Source organism: Thermobia domestica, chromosome 1 (assembly GCF_964235325.1).
Source record: "Thermobia domestica chromosome 1, izTheDome1.hap1.1, whole genome shotgun sequence".
Taxonomy (NCBI): domain Eukaryota; kingdom Metazoa; phylum Arthropoda; class Insecta; order Zygentoma; family Lepismatidae; genus Thermobia; species Thermobia domestica.
In genome coordinates, this window is record NC_137454.1 from 276,237,976 (window position 1) to 276,256,343 (window position 18,368).

Genomic DNA, 18,368 nt, shown 5'->3' on the forward strand with positions numbered 1-18,368 from the left:
TCATCTTTTGGAATCGCCTAGAGGAAAACTGGTAATGAACAAATGACTGAAGGCGGAGAAAGTTCTCACGTTGCCACACATTAATACTGGAGAACATTAACGTATCTGTGATGAACTTCACCATGTTTTTGAATGGACGAAAGAAGAACACATCAGCAGGTTGTATAAGGCCTGTACATTTCGGAGGAATCAGCTTTTTGTAGAACTGAACACCGTCAGGAACTGTCATGTTGTAAAGAGTGTCATCCTTGTTTGGAGTCCAGGAGTCAACCAAAAGCAAACACGATCCTTACTCTGAAGATCGGGCCACAAAACTTCTTCCAGGAAGATTTCCAAATCCCGTTTGGTCATATTCGCTGATCTGCTTGCATATGCTTTTACATTGGGGAATTCGGCGACCATGCGAGGTGGAAAGTTACCACTGGGTTCCGAAACAAGAACATACATGTGTGGAAGCAATGTACCGTCCATCCCAATCACCAGCATAATCATATAGGAATGCGTCGTTGCGGTAACTGAACCTACGGCACCAAAGATTGGGTTGTTTCCTTTAATGGCAATTGTTCTGCCTGAATGCAACTCTTTAGCAAATCTCGACTGATCTGTGTTAAGGACCTGCTCTGGAGTCAACTCGTGCTCTACAATGAAAGACTTGATCTCGTTAACAAAGTCTGTGGCCGATGGTTGAACTGCAGCAGTATCAACGGCGACTCGTGTACTAACTTTATGTGTAATATTGCGCGAAACCAGTTTGTTTTTTTCGTTTGAAGCGCGTGGCCCATGATCTGGACTCTGTGAATGATAATGTGTTGTGTTCATTGCATTGTCTCATTGCGATGAAATGCTCGAGTACAGAATTATTTAAGCGCTTCTGTAAGGAGTGCTGGCGTTTGCAAGGTGTTGTGAGTGTCTTTTCAAATTTTTGTAAGACGGTTTTATTTTTTATTTTGCGTTTTTGTGCCATGTGAATTTTAGACGCGGTGACATATCGATCGCTAACCCAGGAGGACACAGCTGGGGGGGGGCTCCTGCCTTGTCGGCTGGTTGGTCCAGATCTTGTATGTATCGGCCAAGTAGTTGTCCGGGAATTTTGTGAAATGTTTCTTTGGTGGAGATGGAGCATAAGATGACGACCCACTGCTTTCGTGGTGGGTTGGTTGACTTCGTACTGGTTGCAACATTGTTTCTTCTGCTAACGCTGTATCATCACCGAAATCACTTTCAATGTCCTGTCCCATCTTCATCCATCACTAATGTATTAAACTCATCTACAACACTTTCTTCGTTCCACAACTGTGTTTTAATCTGCTCTGTAACGATAAGTTCCTACCGCGTTGGTGTTTCTTGTGAAATACCGAACACATCTGCTAACAGCTTCACAACTACAGATTGTCGCATTTTGCGCACATATGACGTGCCTAGTAAATCGCACTCGTGCCTGCTGGATAATAAACAGAATTTCTTCAATATATGACGACAATGTCTCACAATCTTTGTGCTCTACTTACGTTCAAATCACTCTTTTCTCCTATTTCAATAGCAGATCAATATTGATCTAGTGTTGTATTTTTCTAATATATCAATAACAAAACCACACACAACAAGTGCACAAATCAGTTTCCAAAGTATCCCCGCACTCGGTCCAGTGCCACTTCCTGACCTTCCTTTGTAGTGGCACTTGTACTTCTACAACAACAAGCACTAGTTGTGTCTCGCGCCTTTAAGTCCCACACTCTCTGCTCACTTCCTACAAATGCACCCCCTATCTACGTAGTTGCCTGTGGTCCATAGCATGACAAATTACTTCGTACCTATTCTATTTTGTAGTTGCACGCCATCTGATTTTGTCTTCCCTTATCACTGCTTGGACAAACGCGAAGAAAAACCATGAGTACACATGTGAAAAATATGTGCACATTGTATTTTATGAACAAAAAAACGTTCGGTTAGCTCTTATAGCGATTGGCATGGAAACAACAGAAACAAAAAATGTCCCCGTGTTCTGGAGGCGTCCATACGCTTGTCTCCCACCGAGTTTGGTGATATATATCCTACCTACGGCGAGGCGGCGTTTGCGGTTTTTTGTCTACGAAATCAGCGAATACGCAATATACACTGCATCGTCAATTACCCGAGTCTTCTTCCAGTCTATTTAATTTTCTAGTCAAGGATACAATCAGGGGCCACAATCTTTAATTCCGAGGCCACATCGGCACTTTCGGTGAGACTAGGACAGATGAGGCAAGCAGGTTTGGTCCGTGCTACCATATATCATCCCGACATTCGCCTTGTGCAACCACGGCATATAAGGCACAATATACAGGATGGCCGGCAGAAAATTTTTCTCCATTAATATCCACACTGGACCGATAATGTCCCGGATGGATGAGTGGTTAAACTCTTTCCTTTTTATTCAAGGGGTCCCGGGTTCGCTTTCCGGTGGGGACACAAAAGGTTCGGATCCCTCGTTAAACTGTAGCTCCCGTCCTTTACAGGTCATTATCATCCCATGGAAGGCAATAGCAAACCACCATGGGTTCATCAGCCCAGGAACCTTCAGATCAAAACCTGCCTTCGGGCAGAACACTGATCATCATCATCATCATGTAACGATGCTCCCAAACACTTTCGTTTCTGTGTTATCATGTCTAACCCCTTCACTTTCAAGTCTATATTTGTCCTCCCTCATGTACATTATTCACTCACGACTATCGTTAAACCTTTTTACGCACGTGTACAGAGTCTTTTCAATTGTCTTTTGTGTTACTAATATTTTTCCTTGTGCATGAATTGCTATACTGTGCTATACCTTCCATATCAATGTTATGCAGCGCTGGCCACACTGCGGTCCGGATGGCAACCCTGATTATGATCTTTCTTCGTCCTTGATGCCCTTGTTATGTTTAGTTTCTTTCTTTTGGTTGACTTTCTTTCTCTGTTTGCAAGAAGTTAACTTTTCCCGTCATTCCTGACTTTCTCCAATTTTGCCGACATTCAATGTTTCCTCTTTCCTCACTCCGCTCCCTATGGCCCTTAGCACCTTAAATTTCTGTGTTCTCCATATCTTTTCATGCTCTATCATATGGCGTATGTCTGCATCTGATTTGCGCGATAACCATATGGTCTCTTACTTGTAAACTGCGTAGTGAGCTCACTGAAAATATTTCTATATGGACTGCTCTACTGACTAATCAGATGAACAATGCTGCATAGACTATCATGTGAATTTTATTGCCAATTGTGATAGTCCACTCGCACGTGTACAAATGGTCTTGCTTCATTTACTCGTTCATTGGGTAAGTGTCCCATTAACTGTGATGAATTTTTTTATCTCCATTTCATAGCTCTTGGAATCCAATATCTGGTACCCAAAGATGCAATAAGAAGCTGTGATCCTGCATGAAGCAATCTTTCATGTTCTTCTTTTGGGGTGAAATGATGTCTTGTTATTAAGATGAATTGATGCTTGTTGTCATATTCCAATTTTGAATGTCCCAATGTTCCTCCTACTCTTAGCATTTCTTCTGTATCCAGAAATGGAAAAAGATCCATGATTGGGCTTTCCATTTGTTGCTGCAAATTCAATATTTCTTGATGACAGGTAATACAGGATGTCCAATATACAATGCGTGGAGGCGCGATGGCTCAGTGGTAGAGCGTTCACATCCGGTGCTTGGGGTCCCTGATTCGATCGCAGCTCGCGCCGTGTGGACTTTGTGGTGGACAAACACCGTGTTCGTGGGTTTTATCGGGGTTCTCCCATTTCTTCCCACTTTCTTCATTCCACCATTTCATTCATTTCTCATAATCACCGTCTCCTTTAGCCTAACCGGCATAAACGTCGGACGTAAAACTTAAAGATTTCATTTTATTTTTTCCAATATACAATGCAACCCGAAGTTTGGAATAGTAGAACTTTTGAATCTGAAGTGATGCACGAATAATGGTTATACCAAAATGAAGCCTAGTTCATGCATATATTTTTAAACTGGGAAGCAACGATTGAAGTACACTAGGAACCACACAGTGTTGCCAAATGTAACCGAAGGTGTAAATTTTTTTTGAACATGTAAATTGGTTGATAACTCATACGTATGGATGTTCTGTCGTTAATTTGCAGTTTGTTTAGTTGGAGTAGCTTGGAAACTGTGGCCCAGAAAAATAATTTTTCATTTCCACCGATAACTAATCGGATGAGGCCTCTGTAAGAAGTAACTAGGGAAATCATAGTTTTCATACATTAACACTCTGAATTGGTAACTTTGCTGATGTCTCAGTGCATCAAAAAGTGTGTTAAGGATCTGTCTACATCATGCAATTCCTGAAAACAATGAAAAACTAACTTTGAAATTATTATGATAAAATTTTTAGTTACATGCACCCGGCAACACTGCTATTCATTTCTATCTGGCTATTTAAAGCAAGAGGTATACAAGATTATTCTCGAACTATTCAAGACCTGGAAACGAACATTCGCAGTGCCATTGAGAACGTTAACACTTCTAATCTTCGTAAAGCTACTGCCAACCTGGTGAAAAGTGTGAACCAGTGTTTGAATCAAAACAGGGGACACTCGCAGCATCTGCTGTAGAGCTGGTAACTTATTTCTGATAGTAGCAGTGTTGCCGGGTGCATGTAAGTAAACCTTTCATCATGAGTTTCAAAGTTTGTTTTTCATTGTTTTCAGGAATTTCATAATGTAGACAGATCCTTAACACGCCTTTTGATGCACTGAAACATCCGCAAAGTTGCCAATTCAGAGTGTTAATTTATGAAAACTACTATTTCCCTAGATCCTCCTTATAGAGGCCTCATCCTATTAATTATCGGTGGAAATGAAAAATTCTTTTTCTGGGCCATAGTTTCCAAGCTACTCCAACTAAACAAACTGCAAATTAACGACAGAACATCCATACGTATGAGTTATCAGCCAATTTACATGTTTTGCAAAAAAAAAAAAAAAAAAAAAAAAACCTTCGATTACATGTGGCAACACTGTGCGGTTCCTAGTGTACTTCAATTGTTGCTTCCCAGTTTAAAAATATATGCATGAACAAGGATTCATTTTGGTATAACCATTATTCGTGTATCATTTTAGAATAAAAAATTCTACAATCCCAAACTCCGGGTTGCATTGTACATTGGACACCCTATATGTTGTACTATCTTGATACATCTGTGTAACACTAAACGAAGTTCTGATGCGTCAAGACTCTAGGTTTTTCTTTCTGATTTCTTGGAAAGACTGAATCGCAAACAATATGCCACTACTCTCAACATTTTGTTTAAGGATGAACTTGTTTCCATAAAACTTGTTTCATGAACTGCCACCAACCTTACCATGACCTTCTTCTGTTCTGGAGCGCTAGCTGGCTCAGTTTGTTCTGAACGTGGCCACTCTGCTCCGTCAAGAAACTCCGGACCACGCCACCGTTCTCCAGACTGAATAAGAGTCCTGGGATCTACTCCTCGAGTAACTATGGCGCATTTTCTTAACTAGGAACTGCTGCCATTCACTAATTGATGTGATTCTCTGAATTTGAGCTACCCTGTGGGATACAAATGTCTTCCAGCGATTGGGAGGTGATTTAATCCATGACAAAACTATCGTTGAGTCTATCCACAGGTGTATAGCACTGATCTCTATATTCAATATTGATAACGTATTGTCTATTACTTTCAATGCAATACTGCTGCACATAATTTCAATACAGGCAAATTCTGCTTCTTCAGTGATGCAACTTTTGATATTGAACAGAGTAAATTGACTTCAATGTTTCCTTGATCGTCTCTAGCCCTGACGTACAATACTGCTCCAAAATTTTCTGCACTTGCATCGCAGAAACCATGTAATTCAATTTCCTTAACTTTCTCCGAAGACATTATGCTTCTTGTAATCTTCGTCATGGCAGGTAACCAAGACATTAATTGATTCCACTAAACTTGTAGGACTGTATCTAATGGGTCGTTCCAATCCATTTCTGCCTTCCATAATTTCTGTAAGAAATTCTTGTATTTGATGACAATTTGAGCGATTAGACCTAATGTGTCGAAGATAGATGACACTATTCTGATAACTTGTCTTTTTGTCATTGCAACATTACTTTCTACTGCAGTTCTATGTTTACAAATTTTATTCGAAATGATGAGTTTGTTGATGGAATCCATCTTATTCCTAAAGCCTTAACACTGTCTTGCTGACCAAGTATGATTGGCTGTTATTTTTCCCTGAAGTCTTCAGGAACTCCTTGAAGTACTTCTTCATTGTTAGAACTCCATTTACAAAGCTTAATGTTCGGCTCAAAATATTCCCTTAGATCCTCCTATAGTTCTAAGTCTCTCGGTACATTTGGTCCTGATTTTAACACATCATCAATGTAGGAATTGTGTTTTATTAGTTCTGCTGCTTCTAGAAATTCTGGAAATTTTACTTCAGACATCTTGTTGCCAAGAAAGACTCTGACGAGGTCCCGTACGTCACTGTTTGTAACTCGTACGTCTGGATTGGTTCCTCCACTGAATATCTCCAAAGAGTGCGTTGTAAATATGTCCTCATCATCAATTAATATTCGGGGATACATTTCCTCGAAGTCTGCTGTAAATGCAACAAGATACACCAGAAACCTTAAAATAATGGAGCACAAGTCATCTTGAACAATTGGCTTAACTTGAAGAATGTCATTCAATGATTTGCCGTTAGATGTCTTTGCACTTGCGTGAAAAAACACTCTTAATTTAGTTATTGTACTGTCCATCTTGAATACAGGATGATGTGGAAGATAACAACTGTTGCTGCTGTTCACATCATCTTCTATAACTTTTTGCATGTGGCTCAAAGTTAAATATTCGTCCACGAAAGCGGCATATTATTTATGAAACTCAGGATTTTTAAGCAATCTCTTTTCAAACTGCTGAAATTTTTGTAGTACTATGTTGTAAGACTCTCCTAAAGCTACATTCCCTTCCTTCTTCCATTATTTGAAAAAAAATCCGTCTTCATTTCTGATTATATTTAGTTAAGAAAATGCTTTTCACAATTTTCTTCTTCCTGCGTGTAAACCTTAGTCTGAAGACTTTCGAGTTCCAAGAATTTTCTCAATTGTGTATCCAAGTCTGTCTCCATCTGAACAAACCATAAAATTACCGATAGGTTGGCATATTTCCGACGACAACGTATCCTAGCTTCGTTTCCTGCAAAACTGGATGTCCTATTCTAGTCATCTGGAAAGTAGGGCTGTGCGATATCGAAATTTCGATATCGATATCGGATATCGAATATCGATGTCGACAATATCGAATATCGATATCGATAATGTCGAATATCGAATATCGATATCGACATCAAATATCGATATCGACAACTTCCAATATTGATATCGACAACATCAAATATGGATATTCAACATATTGATTGGTCTTGAATATTCATGTTGAGGGGGGCCGCGGTGGCTCGGTGGTAGAGCGTTTACCTCTGGTGCCTGGGGTTCCGGGTTCGATCCCAGCCCCCGACAAGTGAACTTTGTGGTGGACAAATACCGTGTGCGTAGGTTTCCTCGGGGTTCTTCCGTTTCCTTCCACTTTCTTCATTCACTCATTTCAATCATTTCTCATAATCACTGTCTCCTTTAGAATTACCGGCATAACCGTTGGACGTAAAACTCAAAGATTTCATTTCATTTCATTCATGTTGATATAAACAATCTGGTGAAAACGTTTCAATGGGGGATATCTCAGAATACTTGTTAGTCACAGAAAACAGACTTGTGTTCCTTCTAATCCACCACTCTTTTCTCCGAAAAAGTTAATAAAAATATTCATTGAATTGTCTTTCTCAGTTATCATATTGGTCATCATTGCGGAAATAATGAGAGTGAAACTCGGTGACATAGAATATGCGTGTTTTATTTGTGTAGCGGTGTTTATTTCATGTATATGCATTTGTGAATCTGCACGTGTGGCGGTATGCGTTTGAGAGAAAGAGAGAAGTTCTTTATATAGCATGACACGTGCGTGTGTTGTATTTTAAGCTCACGCACAAACAATACTTGATCCAGATATGGACGATAGAGGACGTGGTGGCTCAGTGGTAGAGCGTTCACCTCTGGTGCATGAGGTCCCGGGTTCAAACCCTGCTCTTGCCAAGTGAATTTTGTGGAGGACAAACACCGTTGCGTGGGTTTCCTCGGGGTTCTCCCGTTTCCTTCCACTTTCTTCATTTCACCATTTTCATTCATTTCTCATTATCACTGTCTCCTTTAAACTAACCGGCATAATCGTTGGACTTAAAACTCAAAGATTTCATTTCATTTCAGACTAGCAGCGTTCACCCCGCTTCGCTGCGGTCACCCCGGAACGCAATAAACTTTGTTACTTAGATAATTTTTACTTTTTCGCTTTCAAATTGCAGTAAATTTTAACATTATAGCGTCTGTCATTTATGTTAACCCGCCGAGTGACACGGTCATGCGGGTTGCATATACATACGTTTATTTTTATACCTATGATCAACTAACAAAGGATTTGTACGTATGGACACCTGAATGGTCAATTATCTCAAGACACTGGTAATTGAAAATTAAAGTGATATGATAAAAACCATCTAGGGTCCAAATCCTAATAACCCCCCAAAAATGAAAGAAATTGGTTCAGCCGTATTAGCGTGATGAGCGGACAAAGGATTTTGTACGTTCTCTTTTATATATATAGATATGGACGAATGACGTACCCGATCAACAAAAGCAACATCGAGGAATCCCCGTTTCTCTTTTGTGCTAATCATTTGATGCCTCACTGCAACAGGAAATCGATGCATATCTTTCAGTGCCATCTACAGACATGGTGCTATTCAGCCTGTTCGCACCGGTTCGCTAGAACCGGTTGTTAATATATTTCGAGTTTGCTAAACCGTTTGTTATACCCAGGCATAACAGTAAATTTTATTCAGTTATACCCAAGAACGAGCAAGTTTCAGTTTATTTAGCTTTGTTCTTAAAAATTCTTACAGCTACAGGGTTAGATATATGATCTCTCAGAATAAGATATAAGCGATTTTTTTTCTTAATTTCAAATGGGCTGGTTAGATATCAAGAATGAAAACTGGGATCACATGAGTGCAGTGGTGAGGATTATTTACATTTAAAAACGCATACATACCATTACCAATAATTGTTGATCCATTGCTGGGTTAAGGTGTTTCCAATACTTCTTGACAAACATCTATTTTGGATAATTCGTTTCCAAGATATTCGCAGTGCTACCTAATTTCGTCACAACACCTTATATTGGGTTGCTTTGTAGGTCTCTTACTTGTCACTTGTGGCATCCAGTGAAAAATTTGCCTTGTCTATCTTGTATGATTTGCTTCCTAAGAGAGAGTGAGAGAGACAGGGGCGTAAATAAGGGCCCCATAGACCCCGCATTGCGGGGGACCCAGGTCATCACGGTGCCCCCAAATTGTGATGTAGGACGTAGAAAAGGTGCCCCATTCCACGTTGTCTGCGGGGTGGCTCCCAAGCCCTTAGTTATACCACTGGAGAGAGGTATCTTTCTATGTATCCATCTACTATCTCTCTCGCATATATATATATATATATATATATATATATATATATATATATATATATATATATATAACCAGTCACCAAAAATTAGAATAGCACCACTGCCTACAGATATGGAAGAAAACCTCCTTCACTGGAGGAAATCTCATGACAGTGAATTTCCAAAATTAGCTCTTCTCGCTCGTAAGTATTTGTGTAGGTACGCGTTCTATCGGAAAGAGTATTTAGTTGTGGATGCAATATCGTAACTGATGCTCATACTTCACTTACAGTTAGTGCAGAACATGCGAAACAACTGATTTTCTTTCCATGAACAAAAGAGCTCGTTCCCAAATAGCAGTGTCATGAACTTCAATGCATCATACATTTCTAGTTAAATACTCAGTGCTAATAGGCATATTTCTAAACATGAGAGTTATTGTTCATTTTTCTCCGTATGTGTGATGTGTGTGTTTGTGTTCTTCTAAGTTAATCCGTTGGCTTTACAAATTTAACACTTGGACTCTATTTTAATATCCAATTAAAAAAAGCACGCGATCAATCGAGATCTCTTTCATGCTATTATTAAATTGATAATCTTTTTGTATTAAAGAGCGTTACGCAAAGAGGTGACATCTCCCACATGAACTTAAGCGGTTTCTTGTTATTGGTTTTGTGCAAACTCATATCTAAAAGTGTTCGTGTTTTTATTAAATTTAGGCTAAACCTTACGTCTTATATCATTATTCAGTTCTGCTTATGAAATCAATTTAGAAAGGTTCTAAGTCATTCCTAATAACAGTGCACCTAATAATGCATATTCTAATACTTAAGCATATTCAAAGAAATAGGGAAGTGTTAATAGTACCTAAACAGAATATGTAGGTCTGTGTAGTGAAATGACAGAATGGAGGCTTTTGTTTGTTTTAGTGGGCTGAGTTATGCGGCTCAACTTACATCTAGTAACCACATACAAATAAACGGAAAATTACTACTTTGCACAAAAAACTAGTAAATTCTTGTTTTCCTGTCTGTTTAGATTTAAGCAAATTTTAGCACAAGCATTTGAGTTTTCACTCGCAATGGCAATACAGCACAAACATTAATTGTAGTGAGGATATCAAGTTGACTCGGATAAGGAATGCAGCCATGTTAATGATGAGAAATATTTTGGAGGGCATAGTTCCCCGGCTCTGCACTGGTTTTGGCTTTATCTTCGAAAGGAACATCATTTCTGCCCAATACAATTTTTGCACAAAGTTTGGTGTGATTCGGTGAAGAAGTGTAGCCGATAATATAAGTTAAATACACAATATTTAGGTGGATTAAGTAGACGTAGAAACATCCCTACCCCACCGACGCCGATTTCGACTATCTTCAAAAGGAACCAAATTTTTAACCCATACTAATCCTCTGTAAATTTGGCTTCATTCTGTTAAGAAATGAAGTCAAAAGAGAAAATTAAATATTAACATGGAATGTTGGGAAGCATAGTCCCCAAGCCCTACTCATGAAACGAGGCGTTTTTCTGCCTCATACGAGTATCGTGCAGTTTGGTTTCATTCGGTTAAGAAATGCAAATGCAGCTACTATCGCGAGCCAAAAAGCGTTATATATAATCTTTTTTATATATATATATAATATATATATAAAAATATAAAATATATATATATAAAACATATATATATAATATATAATATATATATATATATATATATATATATATAAAGCAAAACCCGCCACAAGTTTTTCGAGGAAGTGTGAAACACCAATATTGAATATCGATATCGACGATATCTGATATCGATATCGAATATCGACAATATGGGATATCGATATCGACTTCGATATTTTTGCGATATCGATTATCGATATAAGATGATATCGATATATCGACATATCGCACAGCCCTACTGGCCTGGCTCAAGGAAACTTGTAGAATAACCCCGCATCTATAAGCATGTCCACTGACGACGAGCGATGAAAGTTTGGATCGGCTAAACAAATATCGTTTGGCAAATTCCTTACTATAATCAATATCCTTAGAAGGTATGCAACCCATGATTGGCAATACTAAACAATCGACCAAAGCATACAAATCACATGTTCTAGAATAAGTATAAATGTTAACACAGTATTGAGCTTCGGATGTTACAGAAGTGATACCTCTAATGCGAACAGGAATTTTTGTTTTCTTGAGACCTAATCTATGAAGTAAAGCTTCGCTTACAAAATTCGATTGAGAAGCTGCATCTAATAATGCTCTGCATTGTTGAAAACGACCTTCAATGTCTGTTACGTTAACTAACGTTGTTGTTAAGAATATTTGTTGACACTAATTAATCTTAAATGAGCAATCAGAGTGGTTGAACTTTAACCTGATTTTGTTCCTTATCTTTAGGTGCGTTAGTAGCATTGTTATTTGTATTGCTTGAACTTGCATTGTTGGTAGCTTCTTTCGGCTACTGGATACTTTTAATTTTAACCCTTGATCGAAATAAATTTCACAATTATGTTTAGTGGGAAAGTCTCTTCTTAATATTCCTGAATGAGAGGTGTTTACTACCTCATCCGCCACAACATAGAATGTGTGTTTTATGTCATTACCATTAATGCACAATTCAAAGTCAATGGTTTCTACTATATGTGTTTTGAAGTTATTAAAACCTTGTACAACAGTTGATTGACAACGTCTCACTTTTCCCAACATGACATCGCTTATACTACTTTAATTTACAAAGCAGATATCAAAACCAGTGTCAAGTTAAATATCAAAACCATATTTAACCTTTGTTGGACCACTTGAATTCTACAGTCCGCATCAAAAAATTGCGACAGCTAACGCCGTGCATTTAGGCCACCCAATATACACCTTCTTATCCCATAATCGTGTCAGGTAAAAAGACCCCCTCTTTCTCCTTTCTTCTGCACCATATTAAAATTTGCTAACATCAGCGCGATTCTAATTTCAAACTACTCATTTATTAGTTTCGATAAAATGAAATAAAACCGACAAGAAACAAGATTTTTAAGTTGATGTAGAGAGAAACTGAAACACACACAATGAAAAATTGAAACTAATGGATGTCTATTACACAGAGATTCAGAAATGAGGCAGAAAGAGAGAGAGAGAAGAGGAGAGAAGAAGAAAAAGAAAAGTGAGAACAGATAAAACTGTTAAATTCAAACGTAGTAAGAAAAGAACCTAATATTGTAAAGTTCCGTTTCCAGAAATCCAACAGAAATATAGAAATAACATTGTTTTTACAATTTTCTCAGAACTATTCGAATATATAGAGGATGCTTTAAATATTCATTATGTCAATTTTATAATGGATAGCATACTCAATTTCAAGTAGAACTGTAGAGCCCCGAGACACATCTAGGATAATGTCAAAACTTTAAAACACATGCTTTGTCTCCGCGTGGCTCGACTGCAAATTCGTAGTGTTCATTGTACTAATCCAAAAGACATTCTAATATACCCAGTAGATAGCGTTGGTCATATCCTCCATCTCAGACTACTAATGGAAATTGAACAAAAAAAAGTAACGAAAGAAAGCAAGAAGGAAAGAAAATTGAAGAGTTCCATTTTACTGCTAAATTTCTATCACAAACCCACTGTATTAAAAGTCCAAACTGCATCCTAATGAAATGTTACAAATGTTCGAATGGAAAAGTTCATGTATGTAGCATGTTTCAAATTTCAACGTGAATAAAACACATTGAATTATAGGATGGAAACAAATTTTGTGTCGAACTAGTATAAATAAAATTTTGTTTTCAAATAACCAAAGAGGTTACCATTTTACAGTCCCCTCCGAAGATTTATCTGTTCCGAACATTTAACATTGCTTTAATCTGTTTCGTATATAACGTAATTTGCACAGATAGAATGAACACGTTAAAAGCTCAAAGGAATCATCGTGTCAGTCGGATGATGTTGGTTAGGTTATAGACCACCACTGGGTTGAGGATTCAAATCCGTAATTCGACTGAGACTTGGTAACCAAGGAGAAAAAAGAGATTTTACTTATTCCCTCGCGTTTAAACAGTATTTCTGTCAGAGATGGCCAGAACTGTAGATGTTATCTTCAGAACACGAAAAACACGACGCCGAAGTTCCCAGTTAATTAGATTCTCCAGAACAGGTATATCGGGCTCTTGGTACGTTTTAACTTTGCAACATAAAGATCGTATGTGTGTGAGAGGGAGAGCGAGGGAGCAGTGAAAGATACAAAGACAGAATAGGGAAACGTCAAGATAGAAAGAGACGGGGGACAAATATAAATGTGAAACATACTTATCACTGCAGCGTATGATGTAGAAGGCACACGCTGTTTATTCGAAGTATCGCCAGTGATACCTTCCAAGTTCTCCATCAGAAGATGCATCTCTGTTTGCAGTCATTATTTTATGCGAGAAAATTGTACTACCTGATGGGGAATTGAACCCAGGTTTTCCATTTAGATGTTATACCACTGATTGCTTTAGCCAAACTTTGTTTAACAAATGGTGTAGTTTTTCTTCCTGAGAACGATAACATGTAAAGTATATATTGCAGATCAATGATGTCTTTGGAATTTCCTGGAAATTCCCTTGACCTTTCCCAACTAACATTCGTAAATCGTTTCTATCATGATACAGGTGTTGGCTTCCACATTTTTGTGTATTGCTTGTCCAGTATGATAAGTCGATTCTTCACAATCAGTTTGTAAATACAATTGATTTTGCGTGAACAGGATTTGAACCTGTTAGATAGCTGTATTATTCATAAGGCCCTTACTTTACTCCTACACTATAACGCCACGTGAAATTAGAAGCCAAATATTATTTACTTTAGGCGTGATCTTTGGAACGAACCGGCTTCTTCCTGTAACGTTATTTGCACCAAAGTGCACAACGAAATTCTTTTATTCGACGGCCCATGGATAAATTAATGTCTACTAATAAAGAAAAGAACCATAGAGGAAAAAATAGAGAAATAAAAGATATTTGCAGTAATTTTGCCGTGCAAGTTCAAAAGTACGCAAATAATAATAATAATAACCCTTCTTTATTTATTTATTTACGTTATTTATTGATATAAAAATGAGGTGTTTTTTAACAATGCAAGACAATTTAACAATATATGTGTAGAAAGATAGACTATGAGAACAATAATATTGGAAATTGACAACACCTGCGGAACAATTGTTGCGATATATAAAAGAATAACGAAATGAACGTAATTATAAGAAAAATATATATATATAGGTTAATTTAAAATGATTATCAATTGTCGAGAAAGTTTAAAACAGCATTTTCAAACTTACGCCAAGATGCTTACATAATAATGATCTCCTCCAGTTCCTTACCAGAGGGTAGCGTTCCCAAAACTGATGCAACGTTCCCTCTTTGTACTGCTATACTGATGAGTTGCAGTAGAAAAGAGGTTGCTCTACCGTCTTCTGACGATAAATAAATGCGGTGTCCGACTTCTTTCATAAATAAAATTGTTCTTCTGGACCCCAGGAGCCACCTGATTCGATAGCCATAGTGACAAAATGATATTTGTCAAGTAAATTGCTGTACTTTTGACTTTTTCTGTTTCACGGCGAGCAGCCACGTTGCCAGCTTTTGCTGAAGAAGAATGTTGATTTGATGGGGCGAAGGTATCGGAACAAGTAAAATCCCAAAGAAGTGCTTTTCCTTTCTTCCACGGTATTAGGGTCATACCATCTGGCCTCTTACCGTCTGTACGACTGCATCCCAACGGTTCGCGTATAGAAGGAACTCCTGCTGAAATTAGTGCCCTCATGATAATGTCGTTCACACTGGATTGGAGTGAATGTCTGCCCGCACTATTGGCACAGGAGAGTCAGTGAAGGCCCTTCTTGTTTACGTCACTTTTACAGGCAGGACATCTGTGTTGTTCGCAAACATCTGCTCCCAAACGCAGTGCACTGGCAATTCGAAAACTGTCATTGTGAAGATGCAGTCCTAAAGAAGTTGACGGGATAGCATGGAGCCAAGCGCCTGCTTCAGGAGATGATGTAGCTAGGAGTCTGGCCTTGTCTTCTGGGTTATCGGATGACTGAAGTAGAGAAGAAAAGTGATGATTTATAATGGGATCGTCCCAAGAGGATTGTAATTCTCTCTTATCAAGATCAGGGGGATCTGATCCCACGATAAATGACCACTTAGAAATGCTGTCGTTGACATCTGAATCCGTTACAAGGCTAAGTGGAAAATGGTCTCGATCAATGGCTTAGCGCCATAGAACGAAGATAGAAAGGATGAAATAGCCAGGTCCATGGCGTGGCGAATGCGAGACCTCCGCGGTTAACAGGGAGGGAAGCCTGCAACCAAGAGTTATTGTTAAGTGAACAATTCAGCATATGTTCTAGACCGGTTTTTAAGGTGTTGTCATAGCATTCCAAAAGATCAGTATCCCGCCAAGATGGAGCACAGCTAAGAAAATATAGCAGCCTTGGCATGGACAATGAGGCACGTAGTAGGTAAAAGGCAAAGTGTGCTGAAATCAAGGAAAGACGTGTAAAGAAGAATTCTAATTTAGAAATTTTGTCTTTAATATTGTTCTCTTGCTTCATTAGATAATGCTGCTCCTAGTAAGCTGTCGTTATCTGTCGAAATTCTTTGAATGCCAGGCTTCGTCAAACAGCTTGAAGACGTTATTAGCCTGCTCATTGGAGACTCCGAGTAAGCTGATTTCATATTTGGAGAAATTCATTTGTAATCCGATCGCCTTAGCCTGTCTACGGATCATTTCTAATGTTTCTAGTACTGTATCCTTGCCTTCAGCTAGTCCCGTCATCGAAATACAATATGTTCAGTTCCGTATTGATACTCTTAACGATGGATTCTAAAGTTAGTGGGAACAAACCAGGGCCAAGAGGGTCTCCTTGTTGTACGCCACGCTGAGAGAGGATTATTTCGTCTACTAAATATAAGTTGTTCGGTTGCGAGTAACACTGATGGACGTATCGATAAATTGACGGAAAACTGTTTGTGACCTGTATGAGCATAGAATCACGATTCAACTCTTTAAATGCGTTTCTAAAATCTATCTTCAGAAACACTTTCTCCTGATGGTGTGGGAAAGAGTAGTACATACGAGCAGTGTGGACTGCTGCTTCTGCTCCATGTCGGGCGCAAACTCCAAGTTGGTATGGGGATAAAAAATGTGTTAGAGGTTCTCTAATTCTATTGCAAATGATTTTGGCTGACAATCTCCTCCAGACATTGCCTACTACGATGGGACGAAAGCCGCCATTTTTCTTCCTCAAAGCTATTAGTGTTGCTCCAAAAAAATAGGTCTAATTTCCGTGGGCACATCACCCGAAATAATCAGGTGGAGAAAATCACAGATAGCGTTAGTCAGGTGGTCTTGAGCTTTGCAGTCTTGGGATAGTAGGAGGTCCTTTAATATTGAAGGACGGAGATTGTCCATACCTCCTGATGACCCGGAGGGAAAGGATTTAACTGCCTTCGTAAACTCGTCAGCCGATACTCTAGGCGCTACAATACTGGGCTCAATGAGATCGAGAGGTTCAAAAGGGTGGCTGTGAGCCAGATGTTTCTCTTCTAATACTTCTAATACAGTTCCATTCGGAGAAGCTACAGTATCTTCTGAGATGAGAAGCCGTACTGCGCTGCGGACATCACCGTCTACTAATTTCTTCTCGATACTCTTGATGTTAAAAGTTGATCGTTGAGTTTTGAAGGATTTTTTACTGTGATTAGGAAGGGCTTCGCAGCGAGAATCAGACCAACATTGCACTCTTAGTTTAACCCATGATGTTAAATTATTCACTTTGTCAGCTTTTGATGGAACGCACAGTGTTACGTAAGGAAAAAAAGAAGAGATCCATCCAAGCTTCTGAGTCGTTTGTATGTACTATCTGTTCCAATACCTCGCACAGAGAGTCTGCCACTATAGTTCTAGCCCCTCGAGGCCCCTGCGTAACATTGGGGTAGAAGACTTTAATCTTGCTAGAAGCTTATTGTATTTGGAGGTCATCCTTCTTTGGTAATCGACATTATCAATGGATGATTGTTACTTCCGTGAAAAGAAGCATGGTTTAGTTTTATTGATTTTATAATGACACCTGCTATTGTGCTGCTCGCTAGGCCTTTTAAACTAACACACAATTTGTTACAAAGCTTACAGGTAGTCTCGTTAGGCCTGTTTGAAAATTCAATGCTCTTGTTTAAAGCGGTATCATTTTGGGTTCAATTTTTTTTGGGAGAATTTTGATCCTGATGCGTTGCTTACATGCGAGATATCAGCATTTATGGACCTGCAGTCTTTATTGATGGCATCACTAATAACAGGTAAAGTATTACTGATATCGCTAGAAGAATCATGATCTTTTTTCATAGTTATTATAAAATTTATTATAAAATTGAAAGTAACTATGTTTGTAGCTCCTAATCTCTTCAACCACCAGACCGATTTCGATCAAATTTTGAATATTGATAATGTTCGAGCCTGGGAGGCTTTTTTATTATTTAATTTTAACAGTAGAACTTATTGGAAGAAGGATGGGAGGAGGGTTGATATATAAAAATGAATTAAACGTAATAACTCTTGAACCACCAGACCGATCTCTATGAAACTTTCAACATAGATAAGGTTCGCATCTGCGACCACTTTTATCATTTCAGTTTGACGATGAAACATAGGGGCCGGAGAGAGGGAGTTATAATTAAAAAACTGAAAATGAAAGTGACTGTCTTTGTGACTTCATCACTCTTGAACCACCCGACCGACCTCGATTAAATTTTCAACATAGATAAAGTTCGGGCCTAAGATCGTATTTATCT

General features: G+C 38.5%; 1 protein-coding gene across 1 annotated transcript; it reads right to left on the bottom strand.

The window, feature by feature from the left end:
* Positions 1-6,323: 6,323 nt before the first annotated feature.
* On the bottom strand, positions 6,324-6,827 carry LOC145679817 (uncharacterized). The gene has a single exon (XM_081750346.1). The coding sequence runs from the start codon at positions 6,825-6,827 to the stop codon at positions 6,324-6,326; it is 504 nt and encodes a 167-aa protein (XP_081606472.1).
* Between the last annotated feature and the right edge of the window lie 11,541 nt (positions 6,828-18,368).